Genomic DNA, 18,680 nt, shown 5'->3' with positions numbered 1-18,680 from the left:
GAGCATCGTCAGCAATTCAACTCTACTAGGGAGACCTTATGGCAGCTCAGTACTTGGCTTTCATCTATTGAGAATGTCAATCACAAAGGCAATAGATGAGCCAGACAAGTATGTCTTGTGAGTCGGGATGTCTCCTCTTATGAATAGGGCCCATATCATAATCTCAGATCAAGCAGCCGAGAGTTTATAGAGGGCATACCAAGGGAAGTCAAAAGTAAATGTGGTAGGGCTGAAGCAGTCAGTGGCATATAAACCATAGTATACTGTACCATAAGCCAAAGTGTAAAGCATTAATTTGTTGTGGCTAGCAGCATGGGGAATAAGCATAAAACGAAACACAATTTCATTTACATTGAAATGAAAGGGGTAAACAAATGCCAGTGCCCATGAGGCAGCAAGTTTGGCTTAGGAAAGCAGTAAACAAATTACACCAAATACCGTGGTTAAGGGATTTGTGTCCAACTAAAAAGAGCAAAGGATAGAAAGAAAGCGACTCCCAAGCGACTCCCATAAACATTCAGTCGAGTGCAAAACAGCGCCGGGTCCAGGCTTGTTGCAGTAGATACGAAGACCAGGCAGACAGGGGCGGGATTAGCTTGAAAACATTTTGGGGGCTACAGTAGGGAGGGAGAGGGAGGGGGGGCTTCAGGCATTTTGGGGGGAGGGGCGTCATATCATCCTACCACTTTGGAGGGCGATGGGGTTCTGGATAGATAGGACACGGGGCCGGGGCTCAGACACAGACCCTCCATTGAAGTCTTGGGCTTTGTCATGGGAGACTTTGCCATAGGTGACTTGGCCATGGGGGAGCGTGGCGAGAGAGGTGTGTGAGGTGCAACAGGGGTGGTGCTCCTGTCTCCCAGGAGAAAAGTCTCCCTCAGCTGCTTCCTGCTGTCCGCTCTCGCGGCATCACTGATGTCCTGGCTGGAGCGGATGGACACCATGGTCCGCACGGTGCCCAGGCCCAGGGCACCGTTGCTGGGCTCGGATGGAGAGGGCGTCCTGGCCTCCTTGATGGTAATCATGGGGGGTCCGATTCCCTCCTGGGGTGGGAGACCCATGTGGACAGACACCGGCATCTCATACTCAGTCGACACCGGGATGATCTTCACTGTGGTGGTGGATTGGTCTGCTGCTCTCTTCAGCTCCCTGGCAAACGCTGCCGGAGCAGACGCCACAGCCTCCCCACCATCTTTGGCCCGCTTTGTCATTGTGACAATCTTGCCTGACATTGTGTCATAGGACTTGCCCAGGGTATAGTTCTTCTCTCTCATCTCCTCGGTTTTGGAGGGGAGTTCGCTGCGGAAGCTCTCATACTCTTTCAACTCCTTGCCGACTATGCCACCACTGGTGCCGGCGAGCACTCCTTCGGCCACAGTGTTAGTGACGGTCATAACTTTATAGTTGACAATGTTTTTCTTTTCGGTTACCTTAGGAGGGACTTTACTTACTATTACCCACCCGTCAGAATCCTACATACAAGATACATACAAAGACTGGGGTTAGCCAGGTCAACGGCAGATTGACGTTAATTATAATGAATCTTGCCCTGGAGGCCATTCCACCTGATGGACCAGCTGCAAAGTCAAAATTGTCTATACGTAAAAAAATCATGAAAACAAAAATTTGGGCTAGGCATAATTTAAGGTTAGGGTTACACGGAAGCCAAACCGGCTGCGCTCGTGCGCCATCGTGCATACATTTATTTTGTCCCCCCACACCAAATGCGATCACGACACGCAGGTTAAAATATCAAAACAAACTCTGCACCGATTATATTAATTTGGAGACAGGTCAAAAAGCATTAAACATTTATGGCAATTTAGCGAGCCAGCTTGCACTTGCTAGCTAATTTGTCCTATTTAGCTAGCTTGCTGTTGCTAGCTAATTTGTCCTGGGATATAAACATTTAGTTGTTATTTTACCTGAAATGCACAAGGTTCTCTACTCCGCCAATTAATCCACACATAAAACTGTCAACCGAATCGTTTCTAGTCATCTCTCCTCCTTCCAAGCTTTTTCTTCTCTTGATTTTATAGTGATTGGCAACTTTCATAAATTACGTGCATTACCGCCACCGACCTATTTCGTCTTTCACTCACCCACGTGGGTATAACCAATGAGGAGATGACACGTGGGTACCTGTTTCTATAAACCAAGGAGGAGATGGGAGAGGCAGGACTTGCAGCACGATCTGCGTCAGAAATAGAACTGACTTCTATTTTAGCCCTTGGCAACGCAGACGCTCGCGAGCTGTGTGGGTGCAATAATTGAACATATATGTCTAAATTTATTTCACAACGCTCATGTGTAGTCAGCCTGTTAGGCATTAGGGTTAGCAGTGTGGTTAGGTTTAAACAATATTTTATGACTTTGTGGCTGTGCCATATAATGACCACTCGCACTGCTGCCTCCTGGGAAATATTCATAACAATAAATGGCAACTTGCAGTTCAATGGGGGGAGAAGGACGTCCAGTGGCAGTCCCAAGAAGAGCAATTCTTAAAGCAGCAACTTTAGACTTGCAAGCAACATAGATCGTAGACACTATTAACATAGACAGCAACATAGATCACAGTTCTTAGTTGTTAGTGTATTGTTAAAGAGTGACGGCCTTTAAAAAGCAACAAATCCCGTTGAAAACGGCCTTTGTGGCATGGAGTCAGAAAGAGTTCTAGTGTCAAAATTGACTACAAAGTGTAATTAGGAATAATTTTGGTCATGAAGTCAGTCTCGTCTAAAACAGTGTTGATTTGGCAATGTCCATTGGGGAATCTAACATGGGGTGAACAGCTGCGGTGATTGCTCTCTATCCAATAGCATAGACAATGAGACAGACCTGCCCAGCAGCTCGATTTTGTTTACATAAGACAACATGTTGCCCATTCTTTTACTTGAGAAATATTGCACAAAACACCTTAGTTATGTGTTAAACTAAAACTAAAGCATCCTCTGCAAAAACTGAAAAATTTATTACAGATTTCTTGAGTGAACTTTTGAGCAAGTGAAATAGGCTTCCGCGGCTAGTGTCTCATCGGGGACAAACATCATTAACCAAACGCTGAATCGGTCAGGAAACACACCTCCAAGACTGAAATCTCGTTTTCTAATGAGCAACAGAAAAACACACGTGCCAATCGGCATGTTCAGTGGCTATTTAAAACCGGTCTCTATGTATAGCTAATTTACAGTAGACCTACATACAGATTCAAATTCTTGTCATGTTGTCCTCCACTGCTGACAATGAATAACATAGGATGCTAGTCCTACACCCCCAAATGGATCTTTGGTTAAAAATGTACAGTAAGACATGTTAATAATTCATAGGCTTAGCTTTCTCTAATCTAACCAAGCAGCAGAGATGAAGGTGTTCCAATCACACAGAGATAGCTGGACCAGCATACATCCTGGCTACCTACCACAGTAGTCTTAGTATCCACAGGGCTGTGGTTGATCTCCTCCTCAATGCTACCGCCTGCAGCCATGACTCTCTCATCCTCTCTCTCATCCTCTTTGCTCTACATGAATAGAAAAGACAAACAAGACAAACAAACAGCCCGGCATGAATGAAGTAGAATGGAAAGTAGCTTTGAGGTGTACGCATGTGGGCTGTATCCTATTATGGATATCATTACTCATTCTGTTTGATAAGAGTGTGTGGGATATGAGATTTCCATAAAACATGGCACAACAGTGTGTAACGATGGGACTTAAGTATCTCTCCAAACATACTCACACTATGAGGTTGATAACAGAGATAAGGGTGTGGATTAATGAGAACATTCTCTGCAGACACAATCACTCTTCTTCCAGTATCTCACAAATAAAGAATGGGTCAAGGTTGCAAGACTTGGCTGAGGGGTAAACTGGCTCCTTTCCACACCTACTTTAATCACATACAAACAGTCATAAAAAGAAATACTGGTAGAAATATGCTATCGTCGCTGGTACATGAATAAATAAATAAATCCCCTTTCCTTGGTTACATCATCATTGCCGTTCTCCCGACTGCTTGATGTTTACACACACACACACACACACACACACACACACACACACACACACACACACACACACACACACACACACACACACACACACACACACACACACACACACACACACACACACACACACACACACACACACACACACACACACAGACACACAGCATGCAGAGGGGTGGGGGTTTCTTCCTCCCTTTTGAAGTCCATGCATGCTCTTCCATAGCAGGGCTGTGGTTGATCTTAATCCTGCTAAAATGCTTAGCCAAGGAGGATGTTTGCTTCCTTGAGACTCTCCCTCCCACCTCCATTTGGCAAGGTTATAGCACAAGGATTTATTACTCATTCACAGGCCAGGCTGCTAAAAATCAATCCAGCCCTATATTGATGTCACACTGTAAATTGTCCCCTGGTACTTTCAACTGGTGCTCCTTGTATCTACTTTTGGCTTCAGCGGTTGGATTTTGTAGCCTACACTTTTTGTCTGCATCAAGGAGCTGCCTCTGAATCACTTCCTTTCACAGTGGCTTAACTTCACTTGAAAAACACGTTGATGCTTGGTAGCTACTTGAACACGTCACTGGAGAAGGAAGGGTATAGGTGTCACGTCATAATGAGGCAGCGATTATTTCCTAACATCTGTCCCTCTATCTCCAGTAGCGGGGTGTTAAGCACCTTCCTCCACCTGTATAGATTATTGAGTAGCTTTTCAAGGAGACACTGTAGAGGCCCCAGTCTCCTGAGATTTGACATGGAGAGGAGGGATCTCATTCATTGCAGCAGGCACATCTCAACCTTCTCACACTGCAGAAGGCACATCTCAACCTTCTCACACTGCAGCAGGCACATGTCAACCTTCTCACATTGCAGCAGGCACATGTCAACCTTCTCCCACTGCAGCAGGCACCTGTCAACCTTCTCACATTGCAGCAGGCACATGTCAACCTTCTCACACTGCAGCAGACACATGTCAACCTTCTCACACTGCAGCAGGCACATGTCAACCTTCTCACACTGCAGCAGACACCTGTCAACCTTCTCACACTGCAGCAGACACATGTCAACCTTCTCACACTGCAGCAGACACATGTCAACCTTCTCACACTGCAGCAGGCACCTGTCAACCTTCTCACACTGCAGCAGGCACATGTCAACCCTCTCACAATGCAGAAGGCACATCTCAACCTTCAAATCATGTCCTATCAAAAGCAAGGATGCTATTTCTCTTTAAGTCAGGATAGTAATGTGTGTACTTCCAGCAGTTTTAAACTTGATTCAGCTTATCAAGGAGCTAATGAGCAGCTGATTAGTAGAACCAGGTGTGTTAGAGCAGGATGGAACAAAAAGCAGCATAATGTCCACCCATGGATTACATGTTACCGGATTTCTAATTCTACGTGTTTTCACCACTGAGGTTGTACTAAATGTGTAATTAAAACACAGGGGTCTCTAAACGCTGTATGGATGCCTCCTCCCTCTCTATTCAGTCCCTTTCCGATTTGACAGTGAATTTACCGGTACTTCATCGAGCTCCAGTGGTTCGATCATAGGGGCTTCGTCGAGACGCAGCGAGCGCAGGGGGGACGAGGACAGCCTCTTCTCCCACTCGGTGAGGCCGGCCGTGTCGGCACCCGTCTCCAGGAACGACCTCTTGAGCTCGCTGATGTTGGTTGCGTGTTTCAACAGCTCCTCTGGCGTGCCCACTGTGTCCTGAGGAACAGAAAGAGAAGTCATTTGACTGATGCTACTGCTAATTCTAGATTTTAAACGTGTGTGGATATCAATTTAATGTCGGAGTATTGTGTCCTGTTCTTTCAGGCTGTTTAACATTTATGTCCATGTTTTGAACAATATTGAAAATAACATTTCTATTGAAAAAAATATGCTACTGGACGCTACAAATCAATCCTTTAAAAACAAAATGAGGTAGTGAATGAGTTCTGCAATGCAAACGCAATAGGAAATCAACGGTGTACTATGAGACAAAATTACAATTCTGAATCTTTGTGAGTGCAGCTTGTGTGCTGCTATTGAAGTAGCGTGTCTAAGTATCGTCTTGGTGACAGATTGACAAACATAATGTCCATTACTTTGATGTATGTTTATATTATGTTCACAGGTGCAGTGCAGTGTAATGAGCTGTATATACGGCATAATCTATCCAAAACAGGCAGAACATGCATTCAAAAGAACACTGCAATGCATTTGCCTCTCTTGTATACTTAGGATTCACCACAAAATGTGGATAATTCACAAGGTAAATTTTTCACTTAGTCTCACATAGACATCAAATTTACAAATTTAACTGAAGTGAAAGTTAAGATTTACCTCTTTGTAAAGAAGTATTCATAGACATCAATTGAACCTTAATTCATCTTATTCTCTATTTATAAGCAATAAAAAACTAAATCACCCCAAAAACACTCCATGCTTACTAAGTATTTTAGCTTGTGAATCAACATTGGACAGTTCAAAACAATATGTGTTATTGTGGTCAAAATGGGAAAATCACTGTTACTGGCCAAACCTAGTCCTTGACCAAAATGTCACCAATCTCCATGCACTAGCCTGGCGTTCCATACTGTACCAACCTCTAACATCAGCACACTATGTCTGACAAACACATTCTCTCCTTTAATTCGCCTTATGAAACTGTTCTGGAAGGAAAATGACAGTCATTTAGATGTTGTTGCATATAAAATCCACATCTCCTCATAGATTGCAGATCTTGATTGTGAAGCCTACAGTGATTTTGAATCCCAGGTTCACAGGTTGCGGATGAAATGGTCGTTTGACGAGCTGTGGATGAAATGAGAGTTAAGGCACCATACACTAGTTAATATACCTGTGTCTTTAACTCAGACTCATCGTCTTGGTCCGACTGGCAGCATGGGAAGCACAGAGAGGGAATTTGATATCAAAACCGCAATACAACACAACAGAGAAACTATCAAATAACGCATTGAATGGATAATCAGACAATCCGATATTGTTGAAATAGAAATATGGAACTAAAGAACGTAAGACTTCTACAAGAACAGATGAGAGTTGAGGTGAAGTGTCTACCCGTGGTACAAACCTCAGTAGCTGTCAGTTCACCATCGACACAAGTGTCAGTCAGTTCCGTCTGTTTAGTAGTAACACAGTAGAACATCCAATGGACAAGCGTGAGGAGAAAGAGAACCGTGGCTGTTAGGGTTGAATGTAGGATTTCCCAGAACTCATTTTTACCAAAACATTAGCCATTAGCAAAGTAGTGATTGTAAACCATTTTTGGGGTAAAAAAACAACAGGAAATGCATTAAAACATATTCAGAAGACCTATGTCAACATCATTCCATTAGAATACATTACAGATGACTCCACCAGCTGGAGGTTGTTCTCCTGCCTTATCAATTATCATCACAAATTGAATTACAGTTGCAGTTTGCCCTTTCACAATAAGCATTAGGACTCTACTAAGAACTCTTCTCCTAGGTAACAAGTAACTATAGACATTACATCTGCCAAAGTTAATTACGTTTAAGCTCCTTGTCATCAACTTTCACAATGAATGAACATCACGTCTAAACAAGCACTTTTAATTTCTACATTTGAAATAGTCTGTCCCTGCCTTTTTGCGGGTCTTCTGGCACTGATCTGAAGTCGCCTTTCAGGCAGAGTAGAGACAGTTCAGGTTCGGGGACTCTGAGTTATCCATTAGTGAGTTATCAGGGCCCTGCCTACCTGATAGAGAGCGTGGCAGAGCGTGAAAGCACAGGACGGCATTCCCAGACAATGAGATTTGTAATGCTTCACTACCTTGGAAAACTGATGGCCACCTGGCTCTAGTCTGTCTGACAGAATAGCTCTGGCTGGCATAGCGAGGTTACACTCTGGGCTCCGGCATTAAACAGCTTTCGTTTTCTGGGCACTCAGAGGAATTTGTTTTAATGTATTATAGAGAGAGCTCAGGGGTGGACTGAGGACAGAGATAATTGATTGGGTGTGGAGAACTATACCTTGGTGTCATGTCGAATGGGAGAGGTTGGACTTGGCTGAGACATCTCGGTGGCTTTCGTGGTCTCGTCTTCCTCCTCCACCTCCACCTCCACCTGCACCTCTACTTCCACCTCTTCCTCTGCCTTCCTCTCTTCCACCTTTTTCTCCGGTGTCACTGTGGTGATGAGGTCACTCACGGCAATGCCCTTCGCCCTTCCGTATAGATCCGAGCCCATCTCTGAAGCATGCACATAGACGCACATGCATGCACACGCACGCACACAGGCACGCACATACCCACACACACATACACACACACACACAGCATTTTGCATTAAGAAATTGTCATTTTCCTCTAACTGAGGCAACATCGCACATTAGCAGGTTGGAGCGTGAATGTAATAAGCTGCAGGTTGTATCAGCATAGTCATCACAACCATAGACTCATGGAAGATAAACCTAAGAACACGCATTAAATCCCATTCCCATTGATAATAACACTATTATTATCAACGTCAGAGCTTTTCATTCAGATATTAGCCTTGATCTGTAATTAAAGCCAATACTCCATAATCATTGTGTGGTTTGAAATGAAAAGCATCTCATAAGCAGTATTATGTATTAAAATCGATATCATCAAGGGTTTCAGTCACAACAGTACGCACCTAACAAAATACCACGCTCCAGATTTATGAGAAAAGGCTATATATATATATATATATATATATATATACATATATATATATAAATTGCTATCAGTTTCCATGCAGAGGTTTAAATGCTAGGGTGACTACCCCGATAATCAATTTTCAATTAACATTAGACAGCAATCCCTGATAAGCTGTCATTTTTCAGCTCCTCTATGGGCCGTACTTACAAACATTCTCTAATTGACTGCAGCTTTTGAATTCCTCCCATTGACTGATAATGAAAGGCTCAAACTGCATGCACTTAAATACCAACATGAAAACTACTGCGTCAGAACCTAAACGAGAAAGGGGGAAAAATATGCAGTTGGCAGATGATATGGTATTGGGTGTGCTGGTAAATTAGAAACATTTAATATTCCATCATTGCTATGAGTCAGCTCAGACAAAACATGCACTGCATCCTGCCGTGAACTTAGAACACAGCTTATTAGCTTTGTTGATCATTCAGGGCATAAAACACATATCTTAAACAATGACTACTGTAACTATGTTAACTTATATCATCTCCCTACGTCACTGACAGCACAAAAAGCACTCTGAATCAATGTAACGAGCTGGGAGAATGAGCGAGCGATTGCTGAGTCTCTTTATAGATCCAGGCCACATAAGCCATTAGCGGCCAAGCTAACAGAACAAGGCTGGGATTTTTTTCTCCATTTTTTTCAAACAAACAACTACAAGTGAACAGCTATGAACGGAGGGCCATGGTGCGTTCACATGCTTGACGGGGAGCCCCCCCCCCCCCCCCCCCACACCCCCCAATCAGCATGGGAGCATGCAGCGCAAGCCTGATCAGCACCGAGGGGTGTCTGTAACCAGGGCCCAAAACCAAATGTCTACCGTTGGAAAAAGTCAAAGGAAAGAAGCAGAGATGGGGTCATTAACTAGCAGGCATAGTTAGCTCAGGGGCTACATCTACTGTTCGCACGTACAGAGAGACACAGTGCATAATATCTACCTGTTGGTTTAGTGCCGTTTAAACTAGCAGGTGGTTTAATTCTCGGTGATACAGTTTTTTGGGGTGAACTCCTTTTGGGTGAACTCCTATTGGATGAACTCCTTTTGGGTGTACTCTGCGGAGCTGAGGAGGATTGCATAGAAATTCAATATCACGGGGGAAGATTCAACATTAACATAACACATAATATTATTCAAAGCTGAGCATTAGGTAGTCAGCTGAGCACTTGGGAGAAAGAGGGAGAGAATATTGTTTGTTTATATAATAATTTTGTAGAGTTATTGACTATGGATTTTAATAAATGAACGTTAAAGGATGTGTAAGTTGTCTGGTTCACAGTATTATGGAAAGACTCTTAAAACTAAAACACTAAATGGATACACTTTCTGATGGGATGAGAACAGACAGTCAGACACAAACTTTCTCCCATCAATGAAGAGTTGAGACAGAAAAATCAATGTTGCCTTTTAGGTCCAATGATACTGATGGAATCTGAAACTAATATGGGCCCCGGGGTGGCTCATATTCAATTGATATCACAGCCAATTGGCCGAGTCTCTCTTTCAAGTCAGTTAGCTAGTGAAATCCCGCCAAAAAAGCTCTTTATTCCTAAATGAAACAGCAACATTTGCATTCAAACGGACAGGTTTTCGTCACAGCTCAGATATGACATGGGAGGGGCGGCAGCATAAATACAATAAAAAACTAAATTCTCCAATTAATCAGCGAACGGGGGAGAACAAAAGCAGAGGGTGCATCGTCAAGCAAAGATGACAAAACAACACAATGGGGTGCCTGGTAAATCCCTGTGGCGATTATCCGTTCCTTCAGAAGGGGATATAAAATAAACAATCTTTTCGATTCTCTCTTCATACATAGCCGTCGTCACTACGAGCCATTTATCTGTGGCTTCTTCTGTGAGCTGGCTTGAAAAATAAAAAAATAAAGGACTTTACCCGTGGTTTGGGACTGGTTCATAAAGACAGGGGAGTGAGGGATGGCCCTGGGTCCTTCCAGGGAATGAAAAGGCATTGTGAGTGCAGAGCGGCGAAGATAACAATGGCTAAAAACTGTAATTAGTCTGAGCGGCGTACTGAGGCTATAGAGCCTTCACAGCACGGCTGCTTACGGAGGTTCTCTTAAGCTTTCATGTAGACTAGGAAATGTTGAAGCTGTCAAGCAAGCGACCACTTTCAAGACAAACGGCGACCAAAATGGCTCTGTGGAGAATATCAACTATCTTTCTAAGGATATTCAAGGGAAAGTATTCCCTATTCACACCAGTGACACTTGTAAAGCCAATGACAGGTCTGGGAGGACTTGAGTGAATTTCAATGTGAAAACCAAATCAAGTGTGATTGATTGACAGATGTTACAAGGTGTGCAGTGGTATGGCCATTATGACAAATGGGTGCATTGATTGAATGGTGCCTGAGATGCATGTAAAAACATCTCTGGATACTGTCAATCCCTCTGACTTTGACAGCTTAGAAACAAATACTTCAGAAAAGTGTGGACATGAACACGGAGGACAAGGGCAACATATGATTTTCATAAGTGAGATGATTTAGGTTTGGTTGTTTAATAATGTCTCGTAGCTTGCTTTGTCCTGTAGTATGCTTCCCCAACTCAAACTCTATGGGGAGAAATGTGATACAATCCTCCTTCATTCCTAACCACTTCAAAGAGAAAGGTTGATGGGACTACAAACCTCCATCCAGGCTGCGAGACATGATATAGCGCTTGCTGGTGGAGCGCTCAAAGCAGGGCGCTGGGCGGACGATCTGGGAGCTCGCTCGTCGAGTCTGGGCCTGGGTTCTCCCGCTGTAGCGGAACTTAGAACCCAGATTTAGGAACTTCTTGGGGGGAGTTTCTGGAGACACCAACCTAGAGGACAGAGAGGAATGTTGAGGGCAGATGAACAAAGAGGAGACATTAATCTACCTAGAGGTCAAGAAAGACACACAATTACAGCAGGGATGGGCAAATGGTCCTGGAGGGAAGCAGTGTGTGCAGGCAATTGTTCCAACCCAGCATGAAGTTAACCAAGACAATGTTCAATGACTATGGATTTACATCCAAAACCCTTCACTCAAATGGCAGATGTCTACACGTTGAGGTGGTGGCCCAGGTCTCACCTGAAAAAGGTGTGGTGCTCCACGCAAACCTTCCATAATCTCTTGGCTGCCCTATGGTTGGGGAGCTTGAACCCAATTGTACTTTCAAACTGCTCAAACTGATGACAAAACATACAGAAAAAACACACAAACACAGGGATCATCAACTAGATTCAGCCGCGGGACAATTTCTTTCTTGAGCGGATGGTCGGGGTGCCGGAACATAGAATTTGTTGACTGCAACAAGTCCAAACAGATATAATGTTAGATTAAAAGATAATCATTTCAAACCCTGCATACATTTCTATATGATCATGTGTCTCTCTCTTATGCGTGGGAATATTTAGGAACAGATTTCTTAAATTAAAATCACTTGGAGCTAATTTCCTGGTGTTTTTACAGTATTTTATTTCCAACAATAAATGTTGTATTTATTTTTGCTCGGAATACTTGAAGGGCAAAATAAAACCACCCATGGGCCAAATTCGGGCACACGGGCCACCAGTTGGGGAACCCTGTTCTATGTGATGCTATTCTATGTGATGCCATTCTATGTGATGTGTATACTACCTTCATACATGAAACAGGATCAGGACATTGCTTTCATGTCAGCAGGGCCTTATACTGATATGCTTACCTCTCCAGGGCGTATTTTGATGTAGAAATTATTCCTTTTGTAGGAGATCTTGAGGACCTTGGGCCAGGCGAACCTGTTGATGCGCAAGCGATCACGGTAGATCAGAAGACCACTGGAGCACACGCCCAACATGATCTCAACACCCTCGGAATCCTGGGAAGGAATGTCAGGAAGCGTGGTTAACAACCTATCACTACTCAAACGAGACTCCGGGTTGCAAAATTCCTGAAACTTCCACAAAGGGGATTTCTGAAAAAACCTGAGAACTTTGGTCAAGTTTGTGGAATTTTGTTACTAATCTCACATTGAGGAAGCCTAGGTGTCAGTCAGTTTTGGTCTTAGTCAGCTCACCTATTGGTTGTTGTCCTTAGTTTACTGTCTGCAGGGCTATTCAACTTCATGCCTGAAGGGCCAAAGGGCTCCTGGTTTTGTTTACTAACGAGTAATTCATTGATTGATTGAATGCCACTGATTGGCCCAGAGAGTCCAGAAGTGTTTCGTTCCTCCAGGCCTGGAGTTCTAATAGCCCTGGTCTACAGTATGACCATAGACTTATTCCTAATCTTTTCTAGACTCTACCGCGGGGCGGCAGGGTAGCCTAGTGGTTAGAGCGTTGGACTAGTAACCGGAAGGTTGTGAGTTCAAACCCCTGACCTGACAAGGTACAAATCTGTCGTTCTGCCCCTGAACAGGCAGTTAACCCACTGTTCCCAGGCCGTCATTGAAAATAAGAATGTGTTCTTAACTGACTTGCCTGGTTAAATAAAGGTTAAATAAAAAATAAAAAAATAAAATAAAATAACAGCAGAGTAGTTGACTAATGCCAAAACAGATTGACAACCAGGCTACAAAAAGTTTCTGATTGTTTAAAACAAAAATGGTTGACATTATCAGACACCACCACTTTCCCCTACAAAGAAGTGAGGCAGCCTGAGATGACTGGCAATACGGCAAGCCAAATACAATGCATTATTCAATGAAGGATTCAAATGAGCTTTCTAAAAAAAGGATAATTGAAATGAAAACATAATGAGAGCTGTCGTAATGTTGATGAACATATTTCACAAACCGTCGCCAAACCAAGAACTCAAGAGACAAGAAAATGACCTACATTACCGGAAACCAATTATTTATCCTAAATCGCCTCTTTCCACAGCTCCTACTTTCACTAGTTATCTGTCTGGCTTAGCCAGGAGCAAGTATTGGGCTCTTTCTCAATTGTCTAAGAAGTCTGTCCTCTCCTTGCCTCCTCTCCTTCATTGCACTCAGCTGAAAGAACTGAACAGGTGAAAGCCAGCCTAATCATGATCTTGCACCATAATGTTTTTACCTGTCACGTTCCAATCAGTGCAGATGAAGTTAAGGAGATTAGGGGAGGAAGCAATTGAGAGCCAATTTACAGAACACAGTGAGGTATTTTCAGCTGGGCTGTACAATGACCTGTGCTCCTATTTCATGATCCATGGATGCTGAAGGTCTACAAGGCTGCAGTGGGAATTTTGTCTAAACATTCATTCATACAACTACGTACATCACAATGTGATGGCATTGCAAGGACAGTGAATGTTAGGGTGATGGAGGAGTCTGTTATTACAATGACATCTACTCTGTCTTAAGTCTAATTCTATGTTCCAATGTCCACACTAGCATACCACTGCCTAGTTGCTTCATTCAAGAGGCATGTTAATGTGGATATTGGATGTAGCCTGAATGTGGGGTTAAAATGGAGAATACTAGTCACATGACATCACAATGATGAGGCCTTCCCCAAAAGGTCTTGAAGTCTGCAGATGAGCACAGTCAGGCTGTCACAGAGCAGATGGGGGGACAGAGGGTGGTCCACAACTCCCTGTGTGTGGGATATGAGCACTGGGGCTATGAGGGGATGCAGTATACCATGGGGGGGGGGGGGATATCCTACACCTCACAACAGCCACCTAAGAAATTACAATTACAATCATCCACAATATCAACTTGAAATTGTGGTGAGACAAACCCACAGCCCTAAACGATGGACTCTAACAGTCCATGGTCATGCAAGAAGACAGGGGTTTTCAGACAGGAACACATGTAACATACATGTAACTTTACATACACACAAACAAAATGCAAGCCTTACCTCGCCCTTAGCTGGAGACAAGCACTCAAACAGGCTTCCTACCAACTAGGCCATTCAGTAAGAATAAGACAAGAAAAGATAAAAACAGTCTGATCTGACCAAACGGAGGGAAGGTTTCCATGCCATCAGTGAGTCTGTTATGAGTGTTTTTATGTGTTCCCTTATTATTTGGTTATGAATTAAAATCATAAGTGCATGTCATTATTTCATGTTTTTTTTTTTTCATGACAAAACACTATGTTTACTCTCTGATGCAATTGGTGCTAGGAGGTGTTGTGAAACGGTTTTTGGCAAACGATTTTTCCTCATGGTGCGTTGGGGTTACATGAGGTCAGATGATATAACCCACATTACATAGCTGGGTCAGGCTATATTTACATGGCTGGCAACAGAAATACAATTTTCCAAACAATGTTTCTTCGATAAAGACAAAAAATAACCATATTTGTAAAAGGTTCAGCTGAAATCTAAAATAAGCTCTTTCTCCTCTCCTATTGCTTCTTGAGTATATTCAATCTGACAATGTTCTTTTATCTAACTGTGCCATGTCCATTAAAATCTATGCCAGTGAATTGGGCAGTTTTTGATTTGCTTAGTTATATAACAGTGTTGTGTAGATAGGTGAATAGTTAGTCCTAACATGTCATTCCCAGCTGACATTGCAAACAACATTAACAACCAACCGAGGCACAAAGTAACAACTAGAACAAAATTGAACACAAAACAGAGAGGACATTAGCTAGTGATACGCAGACCATAAAAAGTGTACGCACCTTTGACAGGCTAAAATAATGAATTTGGTAGCAAGGTAAAATTAGTTAATTTCAAAGCCTATGTAAGTGATATCCTTCATTCCCTGCACTTGTGGGGTTTGAGGTGTCACTTAGGGCAGTACATAACACCATGGTTTGGATCTAAGGATTCAAACAACAAAGATCCAAATGGCTATTCAAGCTGCTGGCGGTCAAAGGACAGGGAACCAGGCAGAATCATGCAGGTCATAACAACAGGGCTTTTTCAATTCATGGCAGAGCAGACATTTTGAAAAAAACCCCAACAACAACAGGGTTGGGGTCAATAACAGGTGTTTGTATAAGTTGAATACGGCCCCTTTACCTTGGCATGGTGAAGGTCCACTCCGTACATGGACAGCTTCTTCACATTCTCGAGGAAGTGCATCTCAGCCTCAGCTGGCATCATTCCTCTGGAGAGAGAGACAAACACACACAGAGGGTTTTGTATGTTTTTTTATACAGTAACTGTTCAGTCCATGACCGTCTCTTCCAATAGGTTATATAGACAGAAAGACAGAAAAATGTAGACACAGACAAACAGACTGAGTTGTAGTTCTAGACACAGAGACTGACTTGTAGTTCTAGAAAGACAGAAACTGACTTGTAGTTCTAGACAGACAGACTGACTTGTAGTTCTAGACAGACAGACAGACTGACTTGTAGTTCTTGTGCAGGTCCATGACCTTCTCCTCCAGCTCCTTGGTCTGGTTGGGGGCAAAGCGGAACTCGCTGACGTAGTCTGTCCCAGACTCCTCTGGATCGTAGTCCCCCAGCTCTGATTGGACTGTGTAGGATCCCAGCACCGTGTGGGTGGCAAAGGAGCAGGGCAGACGCCCCGACACCACGTCATCTCTCAACTGGAGGCACAGGTAATATCTGAGAGTGAGAGGGGGAGGAAGGGTGAGGGACAGAGAAAGAGGGGTGGGGAAGAGAAAGGGGAGTGAGGGAGTTTGTCGGAGAAAAAGAAGTGTGAGAGAAAGGGAAAAAAGAGAACGAGAGAGTTAATTGGCAGTCAAATGCACAAAGCACAGTAATGAATTGATTAAAAAAAAGTGTCATTATGCTAATGTAAAACCCTGAGGACAGAAGAATAAAAACATCCCAGGTGACTCAGACAGCTATTTGGTGAATGTAGACATCCCAAAGGTACAAAAATAGCAAACCTCTTGAAAAAGGACCTAGTGGACAGCTTCCCGAAGGTGAAACTAGAGAAAGTGTTACCTTGTAATATCCTCAGACAGCTGGGCAGGGTCTGGAGGGTAAAACTTCACGTTGAATGAAAAATTCCAGGCGACTCCTGGAGCGTACAAAAACAAGCGGGTCATTCAAATGACCATTGAACAGTAGGATAGATCCTTTCAGCCTGAGTAACTAGCATGCTGGCTAACATTCACACCATGCAGAGAAATAATATCCAAATACCCATATTCCACGCACCTCTGATCTGTTTCTTCATCTCTTTAGATGGGTCTAACCAGTTCTGGGAGAATTCAAGAGGACAGTGTCAATTCACCTCTACAAAATAACCAAAATAGCCCTAATTACACATAAAAATCAAAAAGAGAAATTCCACCTTTTGGTTTTCAATATCCCGGAATGTGATGCCAAAGTAGTCCTTTTCCAGGAGGTTAAGCTGCTCACAAACCTTGTGGAATAACACATGGCCTCTCTCCCGTTTCTGCACAGAAAAGCACATGAAGAACTCTTATTCTAGAAATGCTACAAACATACATTGGACAGATTACTGCGGCAGACCATTTTTCTATTATCTAACACCTCCTGAATGATAATGGTGTGTCACTGCGCTAAATTGTGATGTATTCCTCCAACGGGGTCAGGAGCCATTTAATGAAAGATAGGCACTGGAAAGAGTATTCAGACACACACACACACGCACACACACACACACACACACACACACACACACACACACACACACACACACACACACACACACACACACACACACACACACACACACACACACACACACACACACACACACACACACACACACACAGTCACGTCTGCCGCTGTGGGTGCCAGTCTTCCTACCATAACTCCACTCTCTACAGGGGGAGGGGGTTGCCTGTCAACAGGGCTCCACTCCCATCTCCCAGCATCACACCATGTTGTGTCACATCATGATCCCTGTACTAATGGCTGTTACCTTGCCTGGCCCTCGCAGGGCGAGATCCAAGGCTTTCAGAACCATGATACGTCAACCTGTGAGGCTCCTATTGCTAGCTCTTAATTAGCAACATGCCTTAATGCTTTGTAAAAATAGCCCAATTAAGCCAGGGGTAAAGGGGGCTGACACAGTAGACTTCTTCCAAATATGTCACCTTGAAACGGATAAAGATTTGAAGGGTTATATTTTGTAATGTTTTTTGACTAGGTGTGGTAAAACTGGGTTATTTTGTAGAGTTTCTGGAGAAGTAGCTAGGTGTGTTAAAACAAACCAAGTGTCAGAATGAATACTTGAGATGGGCCATACAGAAGTTATCCCATCCAAGCTAAACAAAGTACAAAATAACTGTGTGTGTACAGTGGGGCAAAAAAGTATTTAGTCAGCCACCAATTGTGTAAGTTCTCCCACTTAAAAAGATGAGAGAGGCCTGTAATTTTTATCATAGGTACACTTCAACTATGACAGACAAAATGAGAAAAGAAAATCCAGAAAATCACATTGTATGATTTTTAATGAATTTATTTTCAAATTATGGTGGAAAATAAGTATTTGGTCACCTACAAACAAGCAAGATTTCTGTCTCTCACAGACCTGTAACTTCTTCTTTAAGAGGCTCATCTGCCCTCCACTCGTTACCTATATTAATGGCACCTGTTTGAACTTGTTATCAGTATAAAAGACACCTGTCCACAACCTCAAACAGTCACACTTCAAACTCCACTATGGCCAAGACCAAAGAGCTGTCAAAGGACACCAGAAACAAAATTGTAGACCTGCACCAGGCTGGGAAGACTGAATCTGCAATAGGTAGGCAGCTTGGTTTGAAGAAATCAACTGTGCGAGCAATTATTAGGAAATGGAAGACATACAAGACCACTGATAATCTCCCTCGATCTGGGGCTCCACACAAGATCTCACCCCGTGGGGTCAAAATGATCACAAGAACGGTGAGCAAAAATCCCAGAACCACATGGGGGGGACCTAGTGAATGACCTGCAGAGAGCTGGGACCAAATTAACAAAGCCTACCATCAGTAACACACTACACCTTCAGGGACTCAAATCCTGCAGTGCCAGACGTGTCCCCCTGCTTAAGCCAGTACATGTCCAGGCCTGCCTGAAGTTTGCTAGAGAGCATTTGGATGATCCAGAAGAAGATTGTGAGAATGTC

At 43.3% G+C, this 18,680-nt stretch overlaps 1 protein-coding gene across 5 annotated transcripts in view; it reads right to left on the bottom strand.

Moving 5' to 3' along the window:
- The window catches only part of LOC135517308 (band 4.1-like protein 3), a 56,256-nt gene that overhangs the window by 11,366 nt on the left and 26,210 nt on the right, over positions 1-18,680 (bottom strand). For 3 of the 5 annotated variants that reach the window (XM_064941494.1, XM_064941497.1, XM_064941498.1), the window contains exons 4-16: positions 16,893-16,997; positions 16,742-16,799; positions 16,541-16,616; positions 15,977-16,195; positions 15,642-15,729; positions 12,407-12,559; positions 11,791-11,888; positions 11,364-11,539; positions 8,005-8,222; positions 7,083-7,130; positions 6,849-6,884; positions 5,519-5,713; positions 3,419-3,517 (exon numbers count right to left, since the gene is read on the bottom strand). In XM_064941494.1, coding sequence (XP_064797566.1) covers positions 3,419-3,517; positions 5,519-5,713; positions 6,849-6,884; positions 7,083-7,130; positions 8,005-8,222; positions 11,364-11,539; positions 11,791-11,888; positions 12,407-12,559; positions 15,642-15,729; positions 15,977-16,195; positions 16,541-16,616; positions 16,742-16,799; positions 16,893-16,997 — 1,569 coding nt within the window. The remainder of the gene's footprint in view (positions 1-3,418; positions 3,518-5,518; positions 5,714-6,848; positions 6,885-7,082; positions 7,131-8,004; positions 8,223-11,363; positions 11,540-11,790; positions 11,889-12,406; positions 12,560-15,641; positions 15,730-15,976; positions 16,196-16,540; positions 16,617-16,741; positions 16,800-16,892; positions 16,998-18,680) is intronic. The other 2 variants (XM_064941495.1, XM_064941496.1) reach the window with 2 other exon arrangements.

This window comes from Oncorhynchus masou, chromosome 28 (assembly GCF_036934945.1).
Source record: "Oncorhynchus masou masou isolate Uvic2021 chromosome 28, UVic_Omas_1.1, whole genome shotgun sequence".
Taxonomy (NCBI): Eukaryota; Metazoa; Chordata; class Actinopteri; order Salmoniformes; family Salmonidae; genus Oncorhynchus; species Oncorhynchus masou.
The sequence above is the reverse complement of the archived record's forward strand: the minus strand, read 5'-3'. Positions and strand labels throughout refer to the sequence as shown.